The 22,919-nt window shown below is 50.2% G+C and overlaps 1 protein-coding gene across 6 annotated transcripts in view; it reads left to right on the top strand.

Moving 5' to 3' along the window:
- PTPA (protein phosphatase 2 phosphatase activator) overlaps nt 1-21,554 on the top strand; it is a 30,045-nt gene extending 8,491 nt beyond the window's left edge. For 4 of the 6 annotated variants that reach the window (XM_004463119.5, XM_071216917.1, XM_004463121.5 and 1 more), the window contains 7 exons: nt 4,561-4,686; nt 6,688-6,805; nt 8,752-8,851; nt 9,825-9,949; nt 11,060-11,160; nt 15,725-15,832; nt 19,928-21,554. In XM_004463119.5, the coding sequence (XP_004463176.1) occupies nt 4,561-4,686; nt 6,688-6,805; nt 8,752-8,851; nt 9,825-9,949; nt 11,060-11,160; nt 15,725-15,832; nt 19,928-20,005 (756 nt within the window). In that variant the 3' untranslated portion in view covers nt 20,006-21,554. Of the gene's footprint in view, nt 1-1,324; nt 1,379-4,560; nt 4,687-6,687; nt 6,806-8,751; nt 8,852-9,824; nt 9,950-11,059; nt 11,161-15,724; nt 15,833-19,927 lie in introns of all 6 variants that reach the window. The other 2 variants (XM_004463118.5, XM_004463120.5) reach the window with 1 other exon arrangement.
- Nucleotides 21,555-22,919: the final 1,365 nt, after the last annotated feature.

Raw genomic sequence — 22,919 nt, 5'->3', positions numbered from 1 at the left:
ATAATTATTATTCCATTTAATTTTCAGTAGCATTGTTGTTTAATTTGGGTTCTTCCTGAGACAGAATTCATCCCATAGCCAGGGCAGTGGGTTGCGCCTCACTTGGTGGGCAAAGATGACCAGCTTGGTCTCCAAAGGTCTCCGAGCTTCTGCCCACAGCTGTCAGGGACAGCAGAAGGCGCAGCATGCAGCACATGGCTGGGGGGCACAGATGGGGGTTTGCCTCAGGCCTGCACAGCTGCTTGGGGAGACTCTGCTTCCTCTCACTTGTGTCTCCTACTGCGGATATGGCAGCTGCTGCTTGGCAGAGGACAGAGTGGCCTAGGGTAGTGGTCTCCAGATCACTCACAGCAAAGAGAGCCAGGAAGGGTGATATAGTACATGTGTCATAGACTGATGTTTAGGGGGCTGCCTTTTATTTTGATTTTGTGCCTGTCCTACTGTTTGGGTATACATTTTTCATTTTTTTGCAAACTGAAGGCGATAGTAGACAGGGGATTTATTTTTGTTGTTCTGTTTTATTTTCTAATGTACTAAGGGGACAAAATTAAAAAGTTGACAAGTGAAATTTTTGGGGAAATGGCTCATGAAGTCCAAAAGGGAGGCATTGGTCTAGGGAGATGTAAGAAGGCTCAAATTATTCCTTGAGCCTCAAGGGGGTCCCAGCCCACAGCTCCCTTCCTTTTTTTTCTTTATTTTTTAAATTTTTTTTTAATAGTTTCCATGTTTTGTTTGTGTTATCTGCTTTATTTCACTTTTGTTCTTCTTTTTTTTTTTTTTAAGATTTTTTATTTTTATTTTATTTTATTCCCCCCCTTCTCCCAGTTGTCTGTTCTCTGTGTCTATTTGCTGCGTCTTGTTTCTTTGTCCGCTTCTGTTGTCGTCAGCGGCACGGGAAGTGTGGGCGGCGCCATTCCTGGGCAGGCTGCACTTTCTTTCACGCTGGGCGGCTCTCCTTACGGGGTGCACTCCTTGTGCGTGGGGCTCCCCTACGCGGGGGACACCCCTGCGTGGCAGGGCACTGCTTGCGCGCATCAGCACTGCGCATGGGCCAGCTCCACACCGGTCAAGGAGGCCCGGGGTTTGAACCATGGACCTCGCATGTGGTAGACGGACGCCCTAACCACTGGGCCAAGTCCATTTCCCTAGCTCCCTTCCTTTTTAACCCTTCCAACAAAAGAGACAGCCCCCTGCATTAAAAAAGTCTTCTCCAGAAAGGGGAACTAGGGGCCTTTTAATTATTCATTGGCCCAGCTAAGCTAGCAGCTGGGGCCAGTTTCCTGCTGGCCTCTGGAGTGACCTTTATCCCCTTCACTGCCTCCAGGGAGTCCAGAGCCTGCTGGTGCATCCTGGAGCCAAGATTATTACACCATCCCTTGTAAGTCATGTTGATGCAGGGGGCCAGGTTTCATCTATCCTCATCAGCCATTCTTGGTAATCTGGTTCTTCACAAAACCAGGCCCTGGTAGCACCTTTTGACACATCCCAACAAGGCAGCTCTCTGTCACCCTGGCCCTCTGCCTCTTCCAGGTTAAAGGGAAATTCCTCCTCTGACACTTAACTTATCCTCTCCTCTCCTCAAGCGTTGGTCAGTGGGATGTATGGGAGAGAAACACTCAGGACCACTGTTGCTTTGCACAAGCAGGGACACTGTTTACATGGGCTGCAATGTGATTTGTACCTCCTTGAGCTATGCAGATGGGTGTATTGGCTGACATGTGTTGCATTAACTCAAGCCTTCCCTCTTCCCTATACCCTCCCCACCCCTCCAAATATATGCACAGCTCTTAGGGGTCTCTGCTCCTCTGCCAAGTCTCTGCATCAGCAGCCCTGAGTATGCCTTGCTCTCCCAGTTACAACTTTTCATAGTTGCATCCACCCTGCTAGCTCTCACCCAGGCAGGATCTGCTTCCTGGAAGGGAACCCTCTTCCCAGGGCTGCCTGGCTCTAAACATCCTCTGCATTTTCTGTTCCTTTGCCATTTGTTCTGGTCCATTTCTATAAGCCTTACCTGGAAGACACACTTTCTAGCCACCCTCAACGACCTTTGGTTTCGATAGATCACCCCACCTGATTTCTACATCAAGTGAAAGATCCTTTATGTACTCATGCTGCTTGCAGAGACTGGAACTTTTCCCTGCCCTGTGACACCGATTCCACTCCTTAGTTCAACCTTCCAGCCTTTTCTGTTGGAAAGGTACAAGGAGATGGGTTCTCCAGCACTGCTGGCCATCCAAAGCATTATGCATGGTCAGACCTTGGCCCAGCATTTCCACGAATATTTAGTTGCAAGATTATTTATTTATTTTTTTAAAAAGATTTATTTATTTAATTTCCCCCCCTCCCTTGGTTGTCTGTTCTTGGTGTCTATTTGCTGCGTCTTGTTTCTTTGTCCGCTCCTGTTGTCGTCAGCGGCACGGGAAGTGTGGGCGGCGCCATTCCTGGGCAGGCTGCTCTTTCTTTTCATGCTGGGCGGCTTTCCTCACAGGCGCACTCCTTGCGCGTGGGGCTGCCCCACGCGGGGGACACCCTTGCGTGACACCCTTGCGCGCATCAGCACTGCGCATGGCCAGCTCCACACGGGTCAAGGAGGCCCGGAGTTTGAACCGCGGACCTCCCATGTGGTAGACGGACGCCCTAACCACTGGGCCAAAGTCCGTTTCCCAGTTGCAAGATTATTTATCACAGTCATGTTTGTAGTAGTGAACAATTGGAAATGACCCAAATATTTAACAGTGAGGGATTTGCTAAATAAATTATGGTAAATTGGTATGATGAATTGGTATTTATTGTACATAAAATTATGTACAGTATCATAAAATTATGTTTACATGTTGATGCAAAATGAGGTTTCTGATATATTGAGGAAAATGAGAAGGCTACAAAACTATGTGCCCTGTGATCCGTTTTTTAGAGTCTGTATGTGTATAAATATATCCAGTTACCCTGAATTAAGCACTGTGCTAAGTATTTTTCATGGAATCTTATGTAGTCCTCAGCACAGCCTTATGAGGCAGGGTTATTATTTTCATTTTCAAGATGAAGAAACCAGAGCTCAGAGAGTTAAGGTCATTTGTTCAAGGTCTCATAACAACTGTAAACAATGTTTTATCTGGGATTTGAATCCAGAACTATCTGAATTCAAAATTTTTACTGTGATAAACAATAGAATGGAGCCTAGAGTGTCTACAACTAGAAGCGGGAAGAGTGCATCCAGTACCCATGTGCAATCTAAGCCCTCACTTGACATAGGTGTGCAATGGACACAACCAATCCAATGTCCACAGAGAAAATGTGGAATGGGTGTGGGAACGGTAGCCATGGGGGCTGCTGGGTGTGGGGAACGGGAGGAAGAGATGAGATGTGGAGGCGTTTTCGGGACGTGGAGTTGTCCTGGATAGTGCTTCACGGACAATTACGGGACACTGTAGATCCCCCCAGGGCCCACTGGATGGAACGTGAGAGAGTCTGGGCTATGATGTGGACCATTGACTATGGGGTGCAGTGATGCTCAGAGATGAACTTACCAGGTGCAATGGATGTATCACGATGATGGGAGAGAGTGTTGCTGTGGGGGGAGTGGGGGGCGGGGGCGGTGGGGTTGAATGGGACCTCATATATTTTTTTTAATGTAATTAAAAATAATAAATAAATATTAAAAAAAAACAATAGAAAACACTGTACAAAAAGCAAAATAGAAGAGTATGTTAAAAAATAAGTTGTGGGAAACGGACTTTGGCCCAGTGGTTAGGGCGTCCGTCTACCACATGGGAGGTCCGCGGTTCAAGCCCCGGGCCTCCTTGACCCGTGTGGAGCTGGCCCATGCGCAGTGCTGATGCGCGCAAGGAGTGCCGCACCACGCAGGGGTGTCCCCCGCATAGGGGAGCCCCACTCGCAAGGAGTGCACCTGTAAGGAGAGCCGCCCAGCGCGAAGGAGGGAGCAGCCTGCCCAGGAATGGCGCCGCCCACACTTCCCGTGCCGCTGACGACAACAGAAGCGGACAAAGAAACAAGAAACAAGACGCAGCAAAAAGACACAGAAAACAGACAACCAGGGGAGGGGAGGGGAATTAAATAAATAAAAATAAATCTTTAAAAAAAAAAAAAAAAAGTTGTGTTTATTTCTGGGTGGCAGGATTTCTGGTGATTTTAGTTTGCTTTCCTTTATGTTTCTACTTTTTGTGGTGAATAGGTATTAATTGTGTACTAAACACAAGACCCCAGTAAAATAATTTTTGGAAAAGTCAGGACTGGAGTTCATACTGTCCAGCAGCTCCTCCATGGTAGGTTGGCTGTAGAGACCAGGTGCTAAAGCCACACACACCTGTTCCTCCAGCCTATGACAGCTTCCACTCTGTAAAGCTTGCTGTGCTCCCCTGTCCTACTTTCACATTCAGGGTGGTTGGGAAGAAAAGGGTGGTAGTGGGGGGCTGCAAGGAAAGCAACCAGTTAGTGCCTTTCCTAAGGGTCACTGTCCAGCAGCTAATGGGACTTCCCTCTGTGGCTCTAGCTTGGGGCCACTAGTCACTGTGGCTTGGACCCTTTATTTTGTCTTCACAGGCCATTGAGAAATTGGTTGCTCTTCTTAATACACTGGACAGGTGGATTGATGAGACCCCTCCAGAGGACCAGCCCTCTCGATTTGGGAACAAGGCCTACAGGACTTGGTATGCCAAACTTGATGAGGTGAGACTGCCATCAGACAGGCTTGGGGGCTTGGCTGGGAGGAGGGTGGTTCTGGAACTGGTGGAGACCAGTGAGGCTGTGTTAAGAGTAGGATGGGAAGAACCTGCATTGTTTTGAACAGGGATTTCCAGCCTTTCAGGGGTTTTGAGATCACTGGGGAATCTGTTAGAACAGTAATTCTATTTACTAAAATTATAAATGGATTTACCCTTTACCACAGCTGTCTTCTGGGAATTACTTTTATAGATACTTCTCTGAGTATATACACAGTGTCCATGGCACAGGCTGTAGAGTCACTCATTGTTTGTATTAGCAACAGATTGGAAGCATCCTGAGTGTCCAGTAGTGGGGGACTGGTTCAAACTCATTTTGTGTAGTCAATAGTACAATTATAAAAATGTTCTTCCATCAGTTGTAACAAATGTATCACACTAATGCAAAGTGGTAATAATAGGGTGGAATATGGGAACTCTATATTTTATGCATAATTTTCCTATAAACTTACAAATTCTTTAATTAAAAAAAAATGTGTTGACCAAAAAAAATACATAAAAAACTCATGTTAGTACATCCATACCATGGAGTGCTGTGCAGCTGTGAAAAAGAACAAGGAAGCTGTCTTTGGAACTCAGATAGGAAGGGCTCCAGGATTTATTGTTATGATTTAAAAAAAAACAGGCTTAATGATGTACATGGTAAACTAACTTTTGGTAAGAAAAAGGAAAAATAAAAATGTATGTTTGTGTTGCTCGTATTTCATAAAGAAATATCACTGGAAGGATATATAAGGGACTAATGAAACTGCGGTTTCTTTTTGAGGACAAGGGAGAATAGAGTAGATGGAGACAGATAGGAATGAGATATATCAATGCATACCTTCTATAATGTTTTTATTTTTGAATCATGTGAAAATGTTAGCTGTTCAAAACAAAAAAATAAAGTGCAGAATCTCAAGCCTCATCCTTAAAGAATCCAGATTTTAACCTGCTCCAGGAGATGCTGATGCCAGTTGCCCATAGGTTGAACATAGTGAAACTTAGGTCCTAATTTTCCTCTGGTATAGCATCTTCACATGGAGAAGAGGGGAGTACCAAGGAGCCAGCAAAGGAAGGGCTATCCCTGTTTAAGAGCTGCCTGGGATTGCCTGTAGACTCTAAGATAGCCCTCCCTCCCTTTTCTCTTTCTTTTTAAAGATTTTTATTGAGTTATAATTTATGTACAAGAAAGCAGAAAAATCATAGCTGTACAACTTGATGACTTTTTACATATGCTTTTACCTATGCACCCACCACTCCTATGAAGCTGTAGAACATTCTAGTACTGCAGAAGGCCCTTGTGCCCCCTCCCAGTTGATATCCATTTTGCCTGTTTTTGTATTTTATATAGATGCTTGGCTTCTTTTGCTCAATATTATGTCTGTGAGATTCATCCATGTTGTGCGTAGCAGCTCTTCTCACTGCTGCATAGTATTCCATTGTATTAGTATACCACAATTTATTTTCCATTTTACTACTGGTAGACATTTCAGTTGTTGGTTGTTTCCATTTTTGGCCATTTTGAACAGTGCTGCTATGAAAATTCTTGATAGGTCTTTTGGTGGACGTATGATGCAAACTCTTGCTACTCTGGGGGCATGAAGAAAATAGTCTGGGGATAATATTACTGACCTCCCAGAGTCTCCATGGGGATCCAATGAGTTTCCGGATGGGAGAAATGAATGGCATCTTTTCCAAATCCTCCTGTCTGTCCTTCAGACCCTTACCCTCTGGAAGAGGGGTCAGCGGATGAAAACTCCCCATGGTAGTCTCTCTGTTGTGTAAGAATAAATGCATAAATGCTATCCCCCTTCTGCCCCAGAGACCTTGCCCCTTGCTTCTGTGGGCCAGTCAGAGCAGGGAGCCAGGATGGCCTGGCATGGCAGCCTGGGCCCCCAGCCAGATGCTTCCCCACCAGGATGCTGCCTAATCTCCTGCCACCACTTTGTGTCTCTTGTATTATCAGGAAGCAGAAAACTTGGTGGCCACAGTGGTCCCCACCCATCTGGCAGCTGCTGTGCCTGAGGTGGCTGTTTACCTAAAGGAGTCAGTGGGGAACTCCACACGCATCGACTATGGCACAGGTACCTGCCCACTCCCAGGGCCCAGTGGGGGCTCTGGCTCTTATTTGGCTTCACTTCTTTCTTTTCTTGGGCTGCTTCCTATTTGCTCTGGATTGTCTTGGGCTCTCTGAGCAAGCAAGAGTTTGCCAAGCACCTGCAGCCTCTAGGAGCCAGCTTGGGGTGCTGTAGCTGGGCCCTGGGTGGCCTGATGTTGCTCCTGTGGCTCCAGCCTGGTCCACTAGGGGGAGCAGTTGTCATATGCATGATGCCTGTGTGTGCCCGGCTGATTTCTCAGTTCTTGGTAAAGATGGTCTCTCTGTGAGTTTATCATCATCATACCATTGCCAAAATAATCTGTGGAGCGCTTACTTTATCTCAAGGCAACTGTTTACAGAAGCCTTGAGAAATTAAAGAGCTTGGTTTGCCTCTGGTAACATGGTGGAACATACTCTCCCCAAGGCCCTTGTCTCTTAGCCAGCTTCTCTACACTGTTGAACTCTTTGGATCAATTGTCCGAGTCAGTCAGCCAAGCTGAGGAGAGAGTGTGTGTGGGCACCTTAAAGGAGAAGTGTTCTCTCAGTTAGGGGGTGGCCTCAACCAAGGAGGACTGCTGCTTTGGTAAGAGCTTACCTTTCCTTTCTGCCCTGTAAGTGGGCAAATGCAAGAGCTCTCTTAGGGCTGTCACTTTGCTTGGGGATTGTGGGCCTCGAAGAGGAATCCCAGGCCACAGAGGTTGGCACTGAAGAAGGTCCCTCTTGGACCTGAATCCTAGGTAAGTTTTGTCTTCTGCTGCTCTGCTGTGGGGAAACAGATTTATCAAGGATTTTGAGATCTGAAGGGGTGGAATTTTGACCAAGACCTTCAGGGAAAGATCCCAGAGGGAAGCCTAACTGAATTAGTGGGTTTTTTTCCTTAAGACTGTGATGGTTGCTAGGACTCTGGCTGGTCATAATTGGAAACTATTACAGGTGAAAGTAAGTAAACATTTCAGGCTCTGGAGGGGGCTTCATTCTGCAGAAACAGGACAGGAAGCCAATCAAATAGTCTCCCCACTCCTCCCTCCAAACATATTTAGACATCATGAACCATGGGATTCAACCCAAAGTCCAGTCAATAGTTTCTTTAGGGCTGATCATTCCTATTTGATATGACTGGGAAAGAAAGAGGGGTGTCTTTTGACCTTGTAATTGGACCATGCATTCCCTGCTTAGTAAGCCTTCAGTGGCTCCCCACTGCTGTAGGATAGAACTTGAACTCCTCACTATGGCTATTAAAGCCCATCTGCCTTCTTGTCTCATCTTATTCCATTTTCTCCTTGCTCTCTCTGCTTTAGCCATACTAGCCTTCTTACGGTTCTTCAAATAGATCGAGCTTTTTCTTGCCTCAGGGCCTTTGCACGTACTATTCTAGCAAGAACACTATTCTTACTTCCCCCATGCTTTCTACCTTGCCAATTGCCATTCATTTTTCAGATTTCAGAATAAATGTCCCTTCCTTAGGGACACCTTCCCTGAACTGTTATGTTCCCCTGTGATATCCTCCAATTATCACCCTGCCCTTCTCCTTCAGAGTCAGAATCACAGTATATATTTAATGTCTGTTCTGCCTAATAGAACATAAACTCTCTGAGGACAGGGACTTGTTTGCCACTTTTGCCACTGTTTCTTTAGAGTGTGGCATTGACAGATTGCACACATAAATAGGATGGAATTGATGAGAAGTTAAATCTACAAAATGTGTAAATACCTTTTTAAAAAGTCAACAGCCTGAGCTTTTAGGGATGTAGAATTAGAGCACCAGTAGTTTTTGAAAGAGCCTCAATTTTCCTAAAAGGCCCTATTATCTCCATATTGACCTCCCTCCTCCGAGGGACAGTTATCAATAATTTGGATTCTGGTGAAGCCAAGAAGCAATCCCACTCATTCTTCTGGAAGATTGTCAACCTCGGCTGTTTTTTCTCCCCGCAGGCCATGAAGCAGCTTTTGCTGCTTTCCTCTGCTGTCTCTGCAAGATTGGGGTGCTCCGGGTGGATGACCAAATAGCTATTGTCTTCAAGGTGTTCAATCGGTGAGGGAGAGAAGGGCAGGAGGGGTGGTTGCTGGGGTGGGGGGAGCAGGGTGCTTTAGAGGTGTCCTGAGCAGCTGTCCTCATCAAGCTCTGGCTTGTGGATGGGTCCAAGACTCTTCCTTCTATTAGGTTAAATTTTACTTCCGAGTAAAAAGAAATGAAGGAAATGTAAAATAATGACTGCTAATGCATACATGGCATTTATCATATACAGGCACTGTTCTAAGTGCTTTACATATATAAACTCAATTGAAGCCTCACAACAGCCCAATAAATTAGCAACTATTATTTTTATTTTACAGTTGAGGAAAATGAGGCACAGAGAAATCAACTCTCTGTTGATGGAGTTCATATTCATCAGACCTGAACCCAGGCAGTCAGGCTGTGACCTACTGCCCTATGCCACCCAAACCAGCTGCCAGGCAGCAAAGGTGTGTATCAGAGTCACCCAGAGAGCTTTACAAATAATGATTCTCCCATCCCACTCTGGTGTTCCTGATTCAATAGGTCTGTGGTAGAGCCGAGGGAATAGTGTATTTCAAAGCTCCACAGGTGACTCTGATGCACAGCTGCTGATAAACTTAAAGATTGGAACAGAAAGGACCTGGGAGATCTAATTTGACTCCCAGTTACTTTAAGATAGATAAACCGAGGAAGAGAAGTTGAGGTTCCTACCCAAGGTTTTACACATTCTCCAGAGGGAGTTGAGAGCACTTACAGCACTTAATCCAGTTGGTGTTTTACCCCTTTTCTGGCCCAAAGAAAGCTGAGTATATAAAGGGAAAAAAAAAGGTACATTATTTTGAGAATACTGACTGATGTACAAACTTTATGCAGGTATTAAATTGAAATTGAGACTAGTTATACTCTTAAGTGGTTGTTCTCAGGCCCTTTGTACTCCCAATGGCAAAAGGATTGAAACTGTCTTTTTATTTTTGCTTCTTTACCTTTCTTCCCCCACCATCCTGTACAGATACCTTGAGGTTATGCGGAAACTCCAGAAGACGTACAGAATGGAGCCAGCTGGCAGTCAGGGAGTATGGGGCCTGGATGATTTCCAGTTTTTGCCCTTCATTTGGGGCAGTTCACAACTGATAGGTACTAAAGGGTACCTATCCTCCAGCCTGTCCCACCCCCCTGCCCCAAGAGTGCATTCTCTGTCCCTCCTTCTGCCCCTCTTCTCTTCTCTCCTTCCCTTCTTCTCCTACCCAGGGCAGACAGTGACAGCTTGTAAAGCAGGGCATTAGAATGGCTATTGACGGAGGCTGTTTGCTGTCGACCTTCTGCTGCGAGCTGGCTTGGCGGGCTGGGGGAGGCGGAGGCAGAGCACCACAGAGATAATGGAAAGTGACGTGGGTTGGAGCAAGGGCGCTGCTAGCTTGCTGCATAATGGACTGGTGTGAAATACGCTCCAACTCCTGGCAGCAGCTGCGGGGTTTTATGTTGAAAATGAGGGCTCTTTTGACTTGGTGACCAACGTCATCTGCTGTTATTGTTGAGCTGGGTACGAGGGCGCCCACCAGGAAGCTGCTGCCAAGGGTTGGACTCTGTGCCCGCTTCCCGTGGGGCTCAGAGATGGGCCTGCTCCCATGGTTCTTCCCCACTCAAAACTGTTTTTCCAGACTTGATCAGATCATCAGGATCTACTGGTGAGTGGGAGATGGGTTAATAATGTCGATTTTGACATAGAATTAATTGCTTACAAGGTGATATTAATAAACAGCCATTTGTTGAATACTTGCTCTGTGCCAGACACTGCTCTGAGTGCTTCAGATAGATTATTTCCCTGAATCTTCTCAATGACACCATGAAGAAGGGCCTTGGTCAGCATAAGACCAGCCACCATTGAAAGCACTTACCCTCAGACACTGTGCTAAGTGCTTTACACGTGGGAATTATTGTCATGTCATACTCAACAACCCAATGAGGGAGGTGCACTTCTTATCCTCACGTCACAGATGAGGAAACTGAACCTCAGAGAGCTGAAGTCACTCGTCTAAGGTCACACAGCTAGTCAGAGGCAGAGCCAGAGTCTATTATATTAGAACACACACACAGAAGGCCATTTATTGCTCCTATGAGGTCAAGCATTGAGCACACTGTGGGCAGGCCTGTGGCCCTGGCCTTGATATTGACTGTGGCTGGGCTGAAGTACACAGGTGAGGTGAGTGACTGCTCCTTAACCCCTGGCCTCTTTGCTCTTCCCAGACCACCCATATTTAGAGCCCAGGCACTTTGTAGATGAGAAGGCTGTGAATGAGAACCACAAGGACTACATGTTCCTGGAATGTATCCTGTTCATTACTGAGGTAAGGAGGAGGGGATAAGGGAGAGGTCCATGGCAGCCTCCAGGCTTAAAGGAAATGAGGCTTGTAGCTTGGGAGTGGGACAGAGGATCCAGAGCTGCTGCCCAAAGATGGCAGAGCTGGCACCAGAGAGCAGGTTGCTGAAAAGGAAGCCCCACAAGGCCTCTCCTAAAAGGTATAGCCAACTTCTGACCTACCAGGATCTATTCCCCCAAATCAGTGGCCTGGGGTACTGAACTCCATGGGGTTGTTACTAGCTAGAGTTGGTCTGAAGTGTGACGAGGCTGGGCGATATTGTTGGGAGGGGTTCGTTGTCTTTCCAATGGAGCACATAAGGTCTGTAGTGCCAAGTGTGTGTGTATGTGCCAGATCACCTGGAGCTCTTATTAAAATTGCATGTTCTTGGGCGCCACCCTAGGTTTCTGAACCAGTCTTGGAGGAACTACTGTTCCTGGGTCTCTCTTCTGGGAGAGGTCAGGGCTTTTCATTCTTCTTGCCTTGTAGCCCCCTATCCCCTGCCCTACATGTCCAAAGGGTATCTTGGCTCTGATGTCTAGAGAGGGTTCTTGTCCCTGTTCTCTTTTCTGGTGCCCCACAAATGCCCATTTGTCCCAGTGACACCTCTGTTACACTCACAGACTCCTACCCACGAGAACTGTTCTCTTGGCTGCCCAATCTGAGCTCCTTGAAGTACAAGAGGCCTGGTTAAGCAGTCGTGGCTCCAGAGTGCCTCATGGTCTGCATTCAGCTCAGGCCTCTGCCAAACTTCAGAGGCCAGAGGGGAATGAAGCATTTTTTCAAGTCAGCAAATAAAACTGGACTGGTGGCTGGGTGGTCACTGCTTCATTCTCAGAGATCTGCTGCCTTCAGTAGTGTAGCAGGCCCAAGGTCAGAAGGACTTGGGGGCAGCCTGGCTCACTGCCTTGAGAGCCAGTCATGTGCTGCTTGCCCCTGGAGTAGAATACTAGGGTCTGCGGAGCCCTGGGAAACCCCAGGATGAACTGGAGGAGGAGGGTGGGAAGAAGCAGTTTCTATGCTGAGCTGGAGGACATCACTTACTTGGGAGATAAAGCTAAGCTGTTTTGGCTCCCCCTGGTGGCTAGCCAAACCCTGGGTCCCTGTCAGTAACACTAACTGGGGGGCAGGCCAGGCCGGACCTCAGGGAACACCGAGACTGATTTCATGTTAAAATTTTGTATTCTTGTTTGGTTGATTGGGTATGCTGGTAAACAACAACAACAATAGCAACAACAAAGTTTTCCCAAGGTTTGAGACCCAGTTTCTCTGCCATAGGAAAGCTTAAAGTGGCCACTAGGTGGCGCTAAAGGCACATTGAACTTGGGGAAGGTTTTAGGGACATTTAATTGAGGAGAGGTATGAACAGGGAGGGGAGAGTAGGCCTTAGAGTTTTGGGCAGTTCTGCATTCCCTCAGCAAGGCCACATTTTCACACTGGGTCTAGGCTCTTAGGTATGGTGTTAAAAATTGGGTGTTAGGAGAGGTGTACCCCATAAGCTGAGGTGACTGTAACAAAGGCCCCCTTTTACCCCTTGACCCAAGCTGGTGTTGGTGTTGGTTGCAGCACACCATGTGTTGGTTCTTCAGAGCTTGGGGCTAGCTTTTTGCAGCCCCTTGTCTGTAGCAAGTGAGTGACCTGGCCTGGCTCACCCTGGCAAAGAGAAGGCCCAAAGCTGGACACTGGGATGCAGGACTTGAAAGCCTGATTAGGGGTCTGTGCATTTTGGTCTGGAAGGAGGTGGTTTCGCCTCTGGAGACCTGGAAATCAGTAGGGCTAGTGCAACTGAAGCAATAAACAGAATAAAAGTTGAAAATAGAATTGAGATTTCCCTCCTGGGCTTCACCAGGGGCCTGGCCTGATAGCCCTGGGCATCCCAGATGAGGGGAACCCTCCCCCTGCCTCCCCCCACTCCAGGGGTTCTGCTGCTTTAGGATTTGCAGCCCTGGCGCCTTTAAGAGTCCAGGGCAGGCAGGAAAAGAATTTCAGTTTCAATCTGGCTTCTAAATTTGGAGTTTTGGGAAGGGAGGGATCAGATTTCAGCTGGAAGGGAAGGAGCTGACAGGAAGGCGCTGTGCAGAGCCTCCCCCCATCCCCCGCCCCATCCCCCCCTTAGTTACTGACAGAGGAACCATTTACAAAAGGCCGATTCTCTGGGGAGTAGAGAGGCAGGAACGCAGCGTCTGTGAGTAATTTCCTGCTCAATATGGCTGCTCTGACTCACACGATTCCCCTGGGGTCACTGCGGGACTGCAGCTTGCTTGCTCGTTCTCGCTCCTTTCTCCTCTCCCTTTGTGGCTAGAATGAGCTATTTTTTTTTTTTTTCTGTCTTCTCGCCCCCGATTCCTTTTATTCCCCTCATCTGTTTTCCTTTCCCATAGTTGCAGTCTCCTGTGATGGATTAAGGGAGACTTTAGGACACAGAAGTCCTCAAGAGGGGCAGGCCCTCTTGAGAAACAGCATCTCTGGCCTTTCCACTTTCCAGGGCCAATGGAGCGCTGAAGCACAGGCCTCACCCTAGCTCTTCCAGGAGCCTAGAGAAGCCTTTTTGGGGACTCCTCCCTGTGTCCTTGTTGGTGAGGCTGGTCCAGGAAGCTTAGCCTCTGGTTTCGCAATGTCCATCTGCCTGCCGTTCTGAGCCTTTGATAAACAGGCCCCGTAGCTGCTGCAGTTGGACAAAGCCAGCAGGGTGCCTCCCGGGTGGCTTGCCCACAGGGCCTTGCCCAAAGAGTGAAGCTGATTACACAGTTCAAATTATCCCTAAGCCTGGAAATGTGCAGCCGAGGCCTGGAGCCTGGCCTTCCCCATGGAGCAGAGCCTACGGAAGGGGCGGGGCAAGGAGGGGCTAGTGAGGAAGGGGGTGGGGAGGGTGGGGTGGAGACTGATTGAGTGGGATGGTTGGAACAAAGCTCTGAACAAAACTCCACAAAGGCAAGGCCCTTGTAATCTAGGGGTGCTAGGCAGCCCTCCTGGAGGAGGGAACCTTGGATAGAAACAGGAAGAGAAAGCATTCTGGGTGAAGGGACTGGCCCAAGAATTAAGCCTTGGTGGGACCAGGACCTTTTGGGTTTCTGTCTAAGGCCTTATGCAGTGGCCTCGCTGCTGGGGAGCCTGGAGGAGGAGGGAAGGTTCTTGGCCACAGAGGACAGGAGGCAAGACAGGCTCTTTGGACACTTGGACCAGGGGGTGGGAGACTATAGGGATAAAATGGTGGCTTTGGGGGCTTAAATCTTAAAGTTTCCCAAGACTTGTCTTATTGGAGAAGGTGAGAGGCCTGCAGGAGTGGGTTAGCCAGACAGCAAACCACAGCTGAAGAGTAGGTATTGGGGTTACGTGCCACTGAGGGCCCTTACAATTATGATTTCCCAACATGGAAATCGAGCCTTGGGCTTATTCTTTCTCCCTGAAACAGCTCTCCTCCAACCTCCGCATTTCCCTGCACTGCCTCTTCTGGAACCTTCCAGCCACTCAGGGTCCAAGTCACTGCTTCCTTGCCAGGCTCAGTCCCTATGTTTTCAGTCCTCTGGAGCCTAGGGTGTCCTCAGGGTGTCCCTCCCACATAAGTGTTGCTGACAAGACCTGAGTGCAGGAGGGTGGCTTGAGGGGATTAGGAATTGCTTGGATAATAAATACAAACATACTGGCCTCATGGTGTCCAAGGGTGCACAGCCTCCCTGTCTTATTGCTGTGTTTGCTGATGTCATGGGAACTTTGCTGGGCTTGCTGCAGAATTTTTCCTTCTCTTCCCGGAGGGTCAGACTTTCTGCAAGAGGAGGGACCAGGAAGGGAGCTGCCCTGTGCCTGCCTGCTGTATGCTGCTGTGGTTGCCATCCCTTCCCCGCCTCCTGGCTTGGCCAGGCTGGTTTCTAAGCAGACCTTGCTCCCAAGAACCTACTGTGGGCACCCCTGTCACAAGTCTGGCTCCCTGTTTTTTGTCCTCCCTCTACCTGCCACATGGAGGGCAGTTAGATACCTGCATTTGAATCTCACTTACTCTGGTCCTCCCCCAAACTGTCACCTCCCTCTGCTCTTCCAGCCCTGTCGGCAGCAGGTGCAAACCAGGTGCCGGTGGCACAGCCTGTCCCTTGTATGAGGGCAAGGCAGGGAAAGGGCTGGGCCAGAAAGGACTGGGGTCCATGCCACTGCTGCTGTTTATCTGAACCACAGTGACATAGAGACCCTCTGTGGCTCCGGGGAGTTGGTGGAAGCTTGAATGAAGTTTGAATGGAGATTTTATTTTCCTATGGCTGCTGGATTTACTGGGAGGTGGTAATTAGGCCTTTTCTTTTGGCCATGGGAGAAACAGAGGTGACTGAGGTCGGGTGGGAAAGGAAGGTTAGGTTTTCTACTGAGATAAGGTCTATTGAGACCTTACAGTCCAAGAGGAACCTTGTATCTGGCACAAAGTGTGCCTGTTGGAATGTGTGCACACAGGCGGGTGCTGCAGCCTAGTCCCCAAGCGTGTGTGTGTGGGCTTGACCGTGCTTCAGGGGAGTGGGGATGGGTTTCCGGGCTGCCCCTACTTCGCCAGCTTGTGGTTTGTCATTTCCAGATGAAGACGGGCCCCTTTGCAGAACACTCCAACCAGCTGTGGAACATCAGTGCTGTCCCTTCCTGGTCCAAAGTGAACCAGGGCCTCATCCGCATGTATAAGGCTGAGGTGAGTGGGGGCTGGTGGGCTTTTAGCTGCCCCTGCAGCTACGCTGAGGACAAAACAGAAGATGTGGGTCCTGGGAATGCTGCCACCCCACCCCCCAACCCCAAACTGTTGCACTTTGGGTGGGGCAATCTGGACAGAGGATGGGAATTGGTATTAGTAATGAGTTCTTCAGGTGATTTTTTAGGAAATTTATTCTGAAAAATAATTTCAAATTTACAGGACAGTTGCAAAAATAATACAAACCCCATGTGGAGAACTCTTAACATACCCCCACTTCCCCGCAGATACCCAGATCTCCCAATTTTAACATTTCACCATGCTACCCTTAAATCTGAATCCAGATGTAGGAGGGCAGGGAGAGGCTGTGGTTTCCTGGAGCTCCCCCTGCTGGGAGGCGGCTGCCTCTTGGCTCCGAGGGTGTTTCATGCAATCTCCTCTTCCCAGCGAGGTGGTGGCTTTTTCTCTTGCAAGTAGGGAGGAGACATTTTCGTTTCACCCTTTCTCTTCCACTAGCTCCTCCCACATCTTAGGCAGAGCAGTTCTAGAACTGTTTGCCCTTGGCTGGGGAAGGGCCAGGGTGTGAAGTCCCTCACCTAGAGCTGGGCAGGTAGATGGGCTCTCAAAGTCCCCTTGCTTCCCACTTAGGCTGACCCTCATGTCTCATTTGTGTTCCTAGGGTGCCCATCTCTTGACCTTTGGCCATCCCACTCCTTACTGGGAGGCAGTTGCTGGTGTGCTTCTTTAGGCCTAGAGCTTTTCAACAGAGGAAGAAAGGGGAGGAAGGGGTATTAGAGGAGCTGGGTGAGGTGATTGCACAAATACTTCCGTTTGGGCTGGCCCCCTCTGCATGGTCCTGAAGGGGTTAACAGTGCTGGAACTGACCTGGCCTGGCCTTCCATCCGCTCCTCCCCCTCCCCCTCCCTTTCCTCTGGACTTCACATCCTGTGTTTAGGTTCCAACCACATACCTCTCTAATCTGAGTGGCTTCTTGTGTGTTGAGGCTGTACAGTCTCCTTCCGGCAACCCGGCCTAGCCCTCCACTCCAGTTCTCCCTTGCCTGGGTAGCACCCGGGTCACTGCCCTCCCGGTGTCCTCTTGTTCCTGACATCCCCACCCCTGCCACAGTGAGTGTGGATGGGGACAACATCACCCTGCTTAGCCCTCCCCACTGCTAGGGGGCTGTCCTGCAGCATGTGAGGGATACCTGGCTCCCAGTCCAGAACACTACACCCCTTACCTCGTGAAACTTCAAAGGTGGGACCCTGTGACTGCCTTTGCTTGCTTGGGATCTTAGATGCTCTTCTTTCCACAGGTCTCTTAGTTGAGTGACTCTGAACCTATCTTGACCCAGGCCTCCTCTTTCCCCTAGCTGCCCCCACGTTCTAGAGGCAGAAGAACTCCAGGCTGATAGAGGAGGGAGAGGGAAATTATGATTCAAAATGGTGATGGTGCAGCAAGAATATAAGAACAAAATAGTCCACAGTATAAAAGTCAGTATTTTTATGGATGTTGAACACCAGGATGGTGATCGTACACTGCCATCACTCAGGACAGCGGGGTGAGGGGGGGGGTGCGGTGCTCTAGTACATAACAAAGCATCCTTCCTGAAAATAGGGGAAATTCCAGCTCTGATGCATGCATGTGCAGTGGGAGCTTGCAGCCTTGCCAAACATTGTGTGGCAGCCAGACGTCTCTTTAGGGTAATGCTATAACTCACCAACTATTTTATGAACGCCGAATCTTTGTAATGTTCAATACTTGTTTATAAGTTATAATAAATAGCCCTTAGTCTTTGGTCCATGAGAATCCGTGGAATTAATTGTATGTTTCCTGTTCAGAAGCGCCAAGGAAAGGCCTGGTGTTTTCAGATCAGTTCTCAGTTCATGGCGGGACTGAGAGGCCCACTAGTCTTGAAGTCTAGAAGGGATTAGCAAGGCCAGGACCCACCAGCCACAGTTGGCTGGTGGAGAGGAATTGGCCTCTGATCAGGCCCTGGCATCAGGCATCTTTGCTCAGGCAACTGAGAGATACAGGATTGTGTGTACCTTCGAGATAGCCTGGTCTTTTTGAATTGAAGAACCAAATGCTTTCCGGGGCCTGCGTGGCAGCGGGGCCTGTCTTTCCTGAGGGTCACCTCTACTACTCCTACCTTCAGAAGGGCCTTGTCAGGGACTGGAGAAACCCCTCCCCCTTCAGTCACCTGAAAGGGCCTCTGGTCCCAGCCTCTGGTCTGGGCCTCTCGCTAGAAGATCCATAAGTAGATGGGCTGAAGCTGCCCAGATATTCAGGGTGGACCCTTCAGGGCAGTTTATCAGGGCTGGGCCTTGCTGGAATATAGTCTTGAACCGAGGTTCCCTTCTGCCTTTGCCCTGGAGCCTTAGACTTCCTTTGCCCCAAACAGCCTCTTGACTTTAGCCCAGCTCCTGGCCTCTCTTCTGGCCCTGGGGGAAGCTTGTTCTGGGGCCCCTTGGCATCATCTCAGGGGAGGACATCTGTCTCTGCCCCCTCCCCCTAAGGCTTTCTTGCCTTTATAGCCTCTCTTGAATGAGAGTTAGAAGTAGGCTGACCTTTGACCCCTGTTGGAATTCCAGGGCCAGAGGGGGGCCCCCTTTTCCAAACTCCCACCACTTCAGCAATGACATAAGCACAATGGCAGCTGCATTTGCTGCTGGCCCAGCTTGGCTGTGCTCCCCCTTCCCCCAGGGTCCATCCCCAGCTTGCTCCCCACTTTTTCTGCCCGAGGACCAGAAGCCTGGCTGTGGTCAGGAGCCCTGTTCCTCCCACACTGTAACTTAGCCCCCTGCTCTTTAACTGCACAAAAAAAAGATTTCCCTTGCCCACTTTCCCCAACCCCCATTTTGGCCTTGTTGACCAACCCCCACCCTGATACACACAGAACTGACTGAGACCTCCTCAAGCCTTGTATCTCTCCCTCCTCAATTCTGCAGCTGATTATTGAGGTGAAGGAATGTGGGCCCAGTCTGTGGTGCTCCTTTGTCCTTCTAAGTTAGTTGGAGGTGGAGACCACATTGGCATAATGTAGTCCTCACTTCCTCTGGAGCTCTTAAGTCTTGTGTGTCGTGTCCCGCAGCCCCCGTCCCTGTCAGGAGGTGCCTGATTGTTTCTGTGGCCAGAGGTGTGGGAGGAGGCCCTGGACCAGGCTGGCAGCTTCCCACATGCCTGGAACTTGACACTAACTAGGGCCCAGGGCCTGTGTAGTGATAGGCACAGCTGGGGCAGGTGTAGGCAGGCCAGGAGCTGGGACCCCAGTCACTCCCTGTCCTGTGCTGTGCTGAAGCAGCACCCAGGCTGGAGGGGTGCGTGCCTGGAGGTCAGGCTGGCTGTGGAGTCGGCCAGCTGCTGTGGTGGGCCCTCCTGATCTTTCCAACTCCCCCCTGTCAGAGCCTGGGGCCCCCACCCCCCTGCTCAGTCCTCTGCTCACAACTCTTTTTTTCCTGTCCCATGCACAGGGCTGTTGGGAATTGCTCTGGGAGTGGGGGGGATGTCAGCTGGTTTTTATTGTCTTATTCTGAAGTGCCAAGATGCTTTTTTTTAGTCCAGAAAACTGAGAATCTGAGAAAATGGCCCCTTCTCAGGCTTGTGAATAAATATCCCTAAGCTGCTTGTCTAGGACCTGGGACCTGGACTTGGGAGTCCCTATAGGATCTGGGAGGGTTCTTTCAAGCCTGCCCTCAGGTTCTCCTTCAGGGCCAAGTAATGTCACTGGGCTGTCTCCCTTAGTGGCTTCTCTCTCTCTCCCCCCCCGCCCCCCCCGATTCTCTTTCTCTCCCATTATTTGGTGGGTCTGATTGTTGTGGAGTGGGGGGTCTTTGAATGGGAGGGGCATGTTGGGAGTAGGAAAAGGCACATAGTAAGTAGGAAGCCTTGCCTTCCCAAAAGACCTGGGGTCTGCTCTGAGATGCGGCCGCTTCCTGGGCCTGGTTGGACCCTTCTGGGAACTGCTCTGCCACACTAGTCCCAGCCTCCATGGTGGGGTTGCTCAGGCCTTGGTGGGGTTGCTCAAGGAAGCTACTGGTGGGGCCTCCCTGCAGCACAGCCCTCACCTCTCTATTCTTCCCCCCTCCTTCCTCGCAGTGCCTAGAGAAGTTCCCTGTGATCCAGCACTTCAAGTTCGGGAGCCTGCTGCCCATCCAGCCTGTCACATCGTGCTAGGAGGGGCTGAGCAACCAGAGCCACCCGGGCTGCTCTTCCTGTGCCTGCCCTCCCCCACCCCAGCTTTGGCCCCCTCCCCACCCTGCTCCCCTCTGTTCTTTCTGTTTGATGAGAAGTTGTTTACTGGGGTGGGGTGGTAAGTACGGGGTTGAGGGAGGCTCAGACCTAAAGCTGAAGGAGCCAAGTCGGGAGAAGTGACCAAAGTGTGGCCAGTTTCCTGACATCCCCTGTGGTGGAGGGGCAAGAAGAGGGGTGCTGGGACAGGGTCCCTGGGCCTCCTCCTAATTTGTCCCTCCATCTCCTCCATTCTGTCCTGTCCAGTCCCATTTTGAGACCTGGGGTTGTTCTGTGCCACTGTGGGGTAGAGACGTATTTTGCTGTGATTTTCCCCTCCTGTATCCCGTTGCCTTTCTGAGGGTTGGAACAGTTGCTCCCTGCAGGATGAGTCAGTTTCCTGAGCCCCTGGTTTCCAATGTTTGGGTGGGTGTCTGGATGCTCCGAGGGCTGGAGGTTGAGGCCCATGGTCAGCCAGGGCAGAGGTGGGGTAGAGTGAGGTGGGGTGGGACAGGGAGAAGCCGTGGCTGTTCTGGCTGGTGACCCTCAGCTCCTCTCTTCTCACCTGCTTCCTAGACCTGAGGGAACCTGTGTCCAGAGCCTCATCCTGGCTTTTCTGTTCTTTGGCTGGGTTTCCTGGCCATATCCACACTTGTCCTCCTCCCCAAGGGGTAGCCTAGCTATGGAAGCTACCCTTTGAGAAGGCACTGGGCTCCTGGGAGGGCTTGGGCAGGGCTTGCCCACCCGCCCTCACCAGCTGAATGAGTGAGGCCTCTCTTTGTAAAGCTTTCCCTGGCTGGGAGGGGGTGGCACAGATTCAGGGAGGGCCTTGTGTTTGTGGAGAACCTGGATTCCTCTCAGCCATCTTCTGCTGCCTCCTCACTGCTGCTTGCTTCTCCTCCCAGGACCCTGTGGCCCTGCTTCTCTGGTCCCTTGGTGGTAACTGGGCAGTGGGAGGCTTAGAAAGCAGCAGCTCACACTGCCTTGTCTTCCCACCTCCCTGGGATGAGGTAAGCGGTGGATCTCCAAGCCTGGGCATTAGTTCTGAGGTTGGGCAAGGCACTGGCACTGGACAGGTCCACTCCTGGGGGTGAGAGGTGCTGGCAGCAGCACATCAGTTCCTGAGTTTTCTTCTGGGGCTGTTCCCAGGCCTGGTTCTCCCCTGCCAAAGCCCAGACCTTCCCTTCTCTACTACTCCCTCCCCATATCTGGGGCCCACATACCCTTTGGGATGGGAGAGCATTTGAGAAGCACAATACAGGGGTTTGGCCCTCAGATCCAGGCCAATGGTTTGGGCAGAGGCTGGGGCACAGTCACAGGAGTCAGAGAAATAAAAGTTTCCCCAGGAGAGGCTTGGTGTTGCCTTCTTCCCATGGTCCAGACCACTGTCTTCTTGGCTCCTCCCTTCCCTGTGTCAGCGCCCCTCTTTCCCGTCCCCACCCCCAGCCCCTTGCGCCTCCATTGCTGTTCAGATTAAAGCCTCTGTTTCACACCAGTCACCTTGGTTGAGTCTGTCAGTCCATGCCACATGCTTGCTCTATCTCTGGATGACTGTTTGTCCACCTTCAGGTCCCCTTCCCTCAGGCCACAGGGCCTGGGGCTTGAGGTGTTCTAATCGGGGTCTGGGTTGAGCCTTTCCTGGGCAGCAGAAAGGCACCAGAATCAGTGCGTGATGGTTGCCCAAGCAGGCACTGAAGCAGAGACCTGCGTTTGAATCCTAACTCTCCCCACCCCCACCCCCATTGCAAGGTCTTGGGTAAGGTAATGACTCTCTCTCAACCTCAGCTTCCTCATCTGTAAAGTGGATGGTACCTGTGGACCTGCAGTGATGAAAGCATGTGAAGTCCTCAGCCCAGGTACTGGTACAAAGCAAATGCCCCCTGGTCTCTATAGCTGTTCTTGCAAAGGCAGCCCCTTTGGATTCTTAGGTCGGTGTGGAGCAGCCTGGGGGAGCCTTTGGACTGCTCTTAGCTGTGAAATGTACCCCTGCAGTTTTTAAGGGGTCTCCCTTCCACACTCCTGCCACCTCCACTTGGGGCTGCTGCCGAGCCCTGGGACTTCCTCACTTACTTAGACGCTGCTGTTTTTAGACCTCTGTTGCAGGATGCATCTCCTCCCCAGAGAACAAGCACCCTTGCTTGGTCTTTCTCCTGGCCCTGGAGGCCCTGCAGAGGGACAGGAGAGCTTCTACTTCAGGGCAACTCACACCTCCTCAGGGGTAACCTGATGGCCGAGAGCCCTGCCTCTGGAGTCAGGCAGAGCTGAGTGCAGACCCCCGACCTGCCACTCCCTAGCTAGGAGACCCTGACAGTTCATTTCATCTCTCTGAGCCTCAGCCCCCTGATCTGGAAAATGGGCATAATAATGCTTATATCATGGATCATGAGAATTCATTCATTGCTTGGATAGTGTGTGCATTTTCCTCATTCTAGTGTGGGTGACAGCAGTAAATCCATAAATAATGTAATATTAGTAGTGCAGTGTAGCATAAAGACCATAATAGCAATTAGAGAAGGGGTATGTGTGTGGAGTGGGTGTTACTTGAATTAGAAGGGTCAGAAAAGCCACCTTGGAAGAGGGACATGTGAGCTGGGGCCCTGATGAGGAGGAGCAGCCAGGGGATAGAGCTGCAGGTACGGGGAGCAGCATGGAACAGGCTGGGAGCTGGGGGTGGGGTAGGAGGGCTTACCTGAGTTTAGTCTCAGGAGAATATTCATGGGCGGGGCATGCTAGAGGGTTTACCATGCCTGGGGTAGGGGGAAGGAGTGCTGTGGCTGGGCAAGAGGGTGGTGGCTTGGATTAGGATTCGGAGTGCAGGTGGTGAGAAGTGTTCAGATTTAGGCTGTATTTGGAGGTATCT

This window comes from Dasypus novemcinctus, chromosome 8 (assembly GCF_030445035.2).
Source record: "Dasypus novemcinctus isolate mDasNov1 chromosome 8, mDasNov1.1.hap2, whole genome shotgun sequence".
NCBI lineage: Eukaryota > Metazoa > Chordata > Mammalia > Cingulata > Dasypodidae > Dasypus > Dasypus novemcinctus.
Note: the sequence above shows the minus strand (reverse complement) of the source record. Positions and strands in the feature narration are given on the sequence as shown.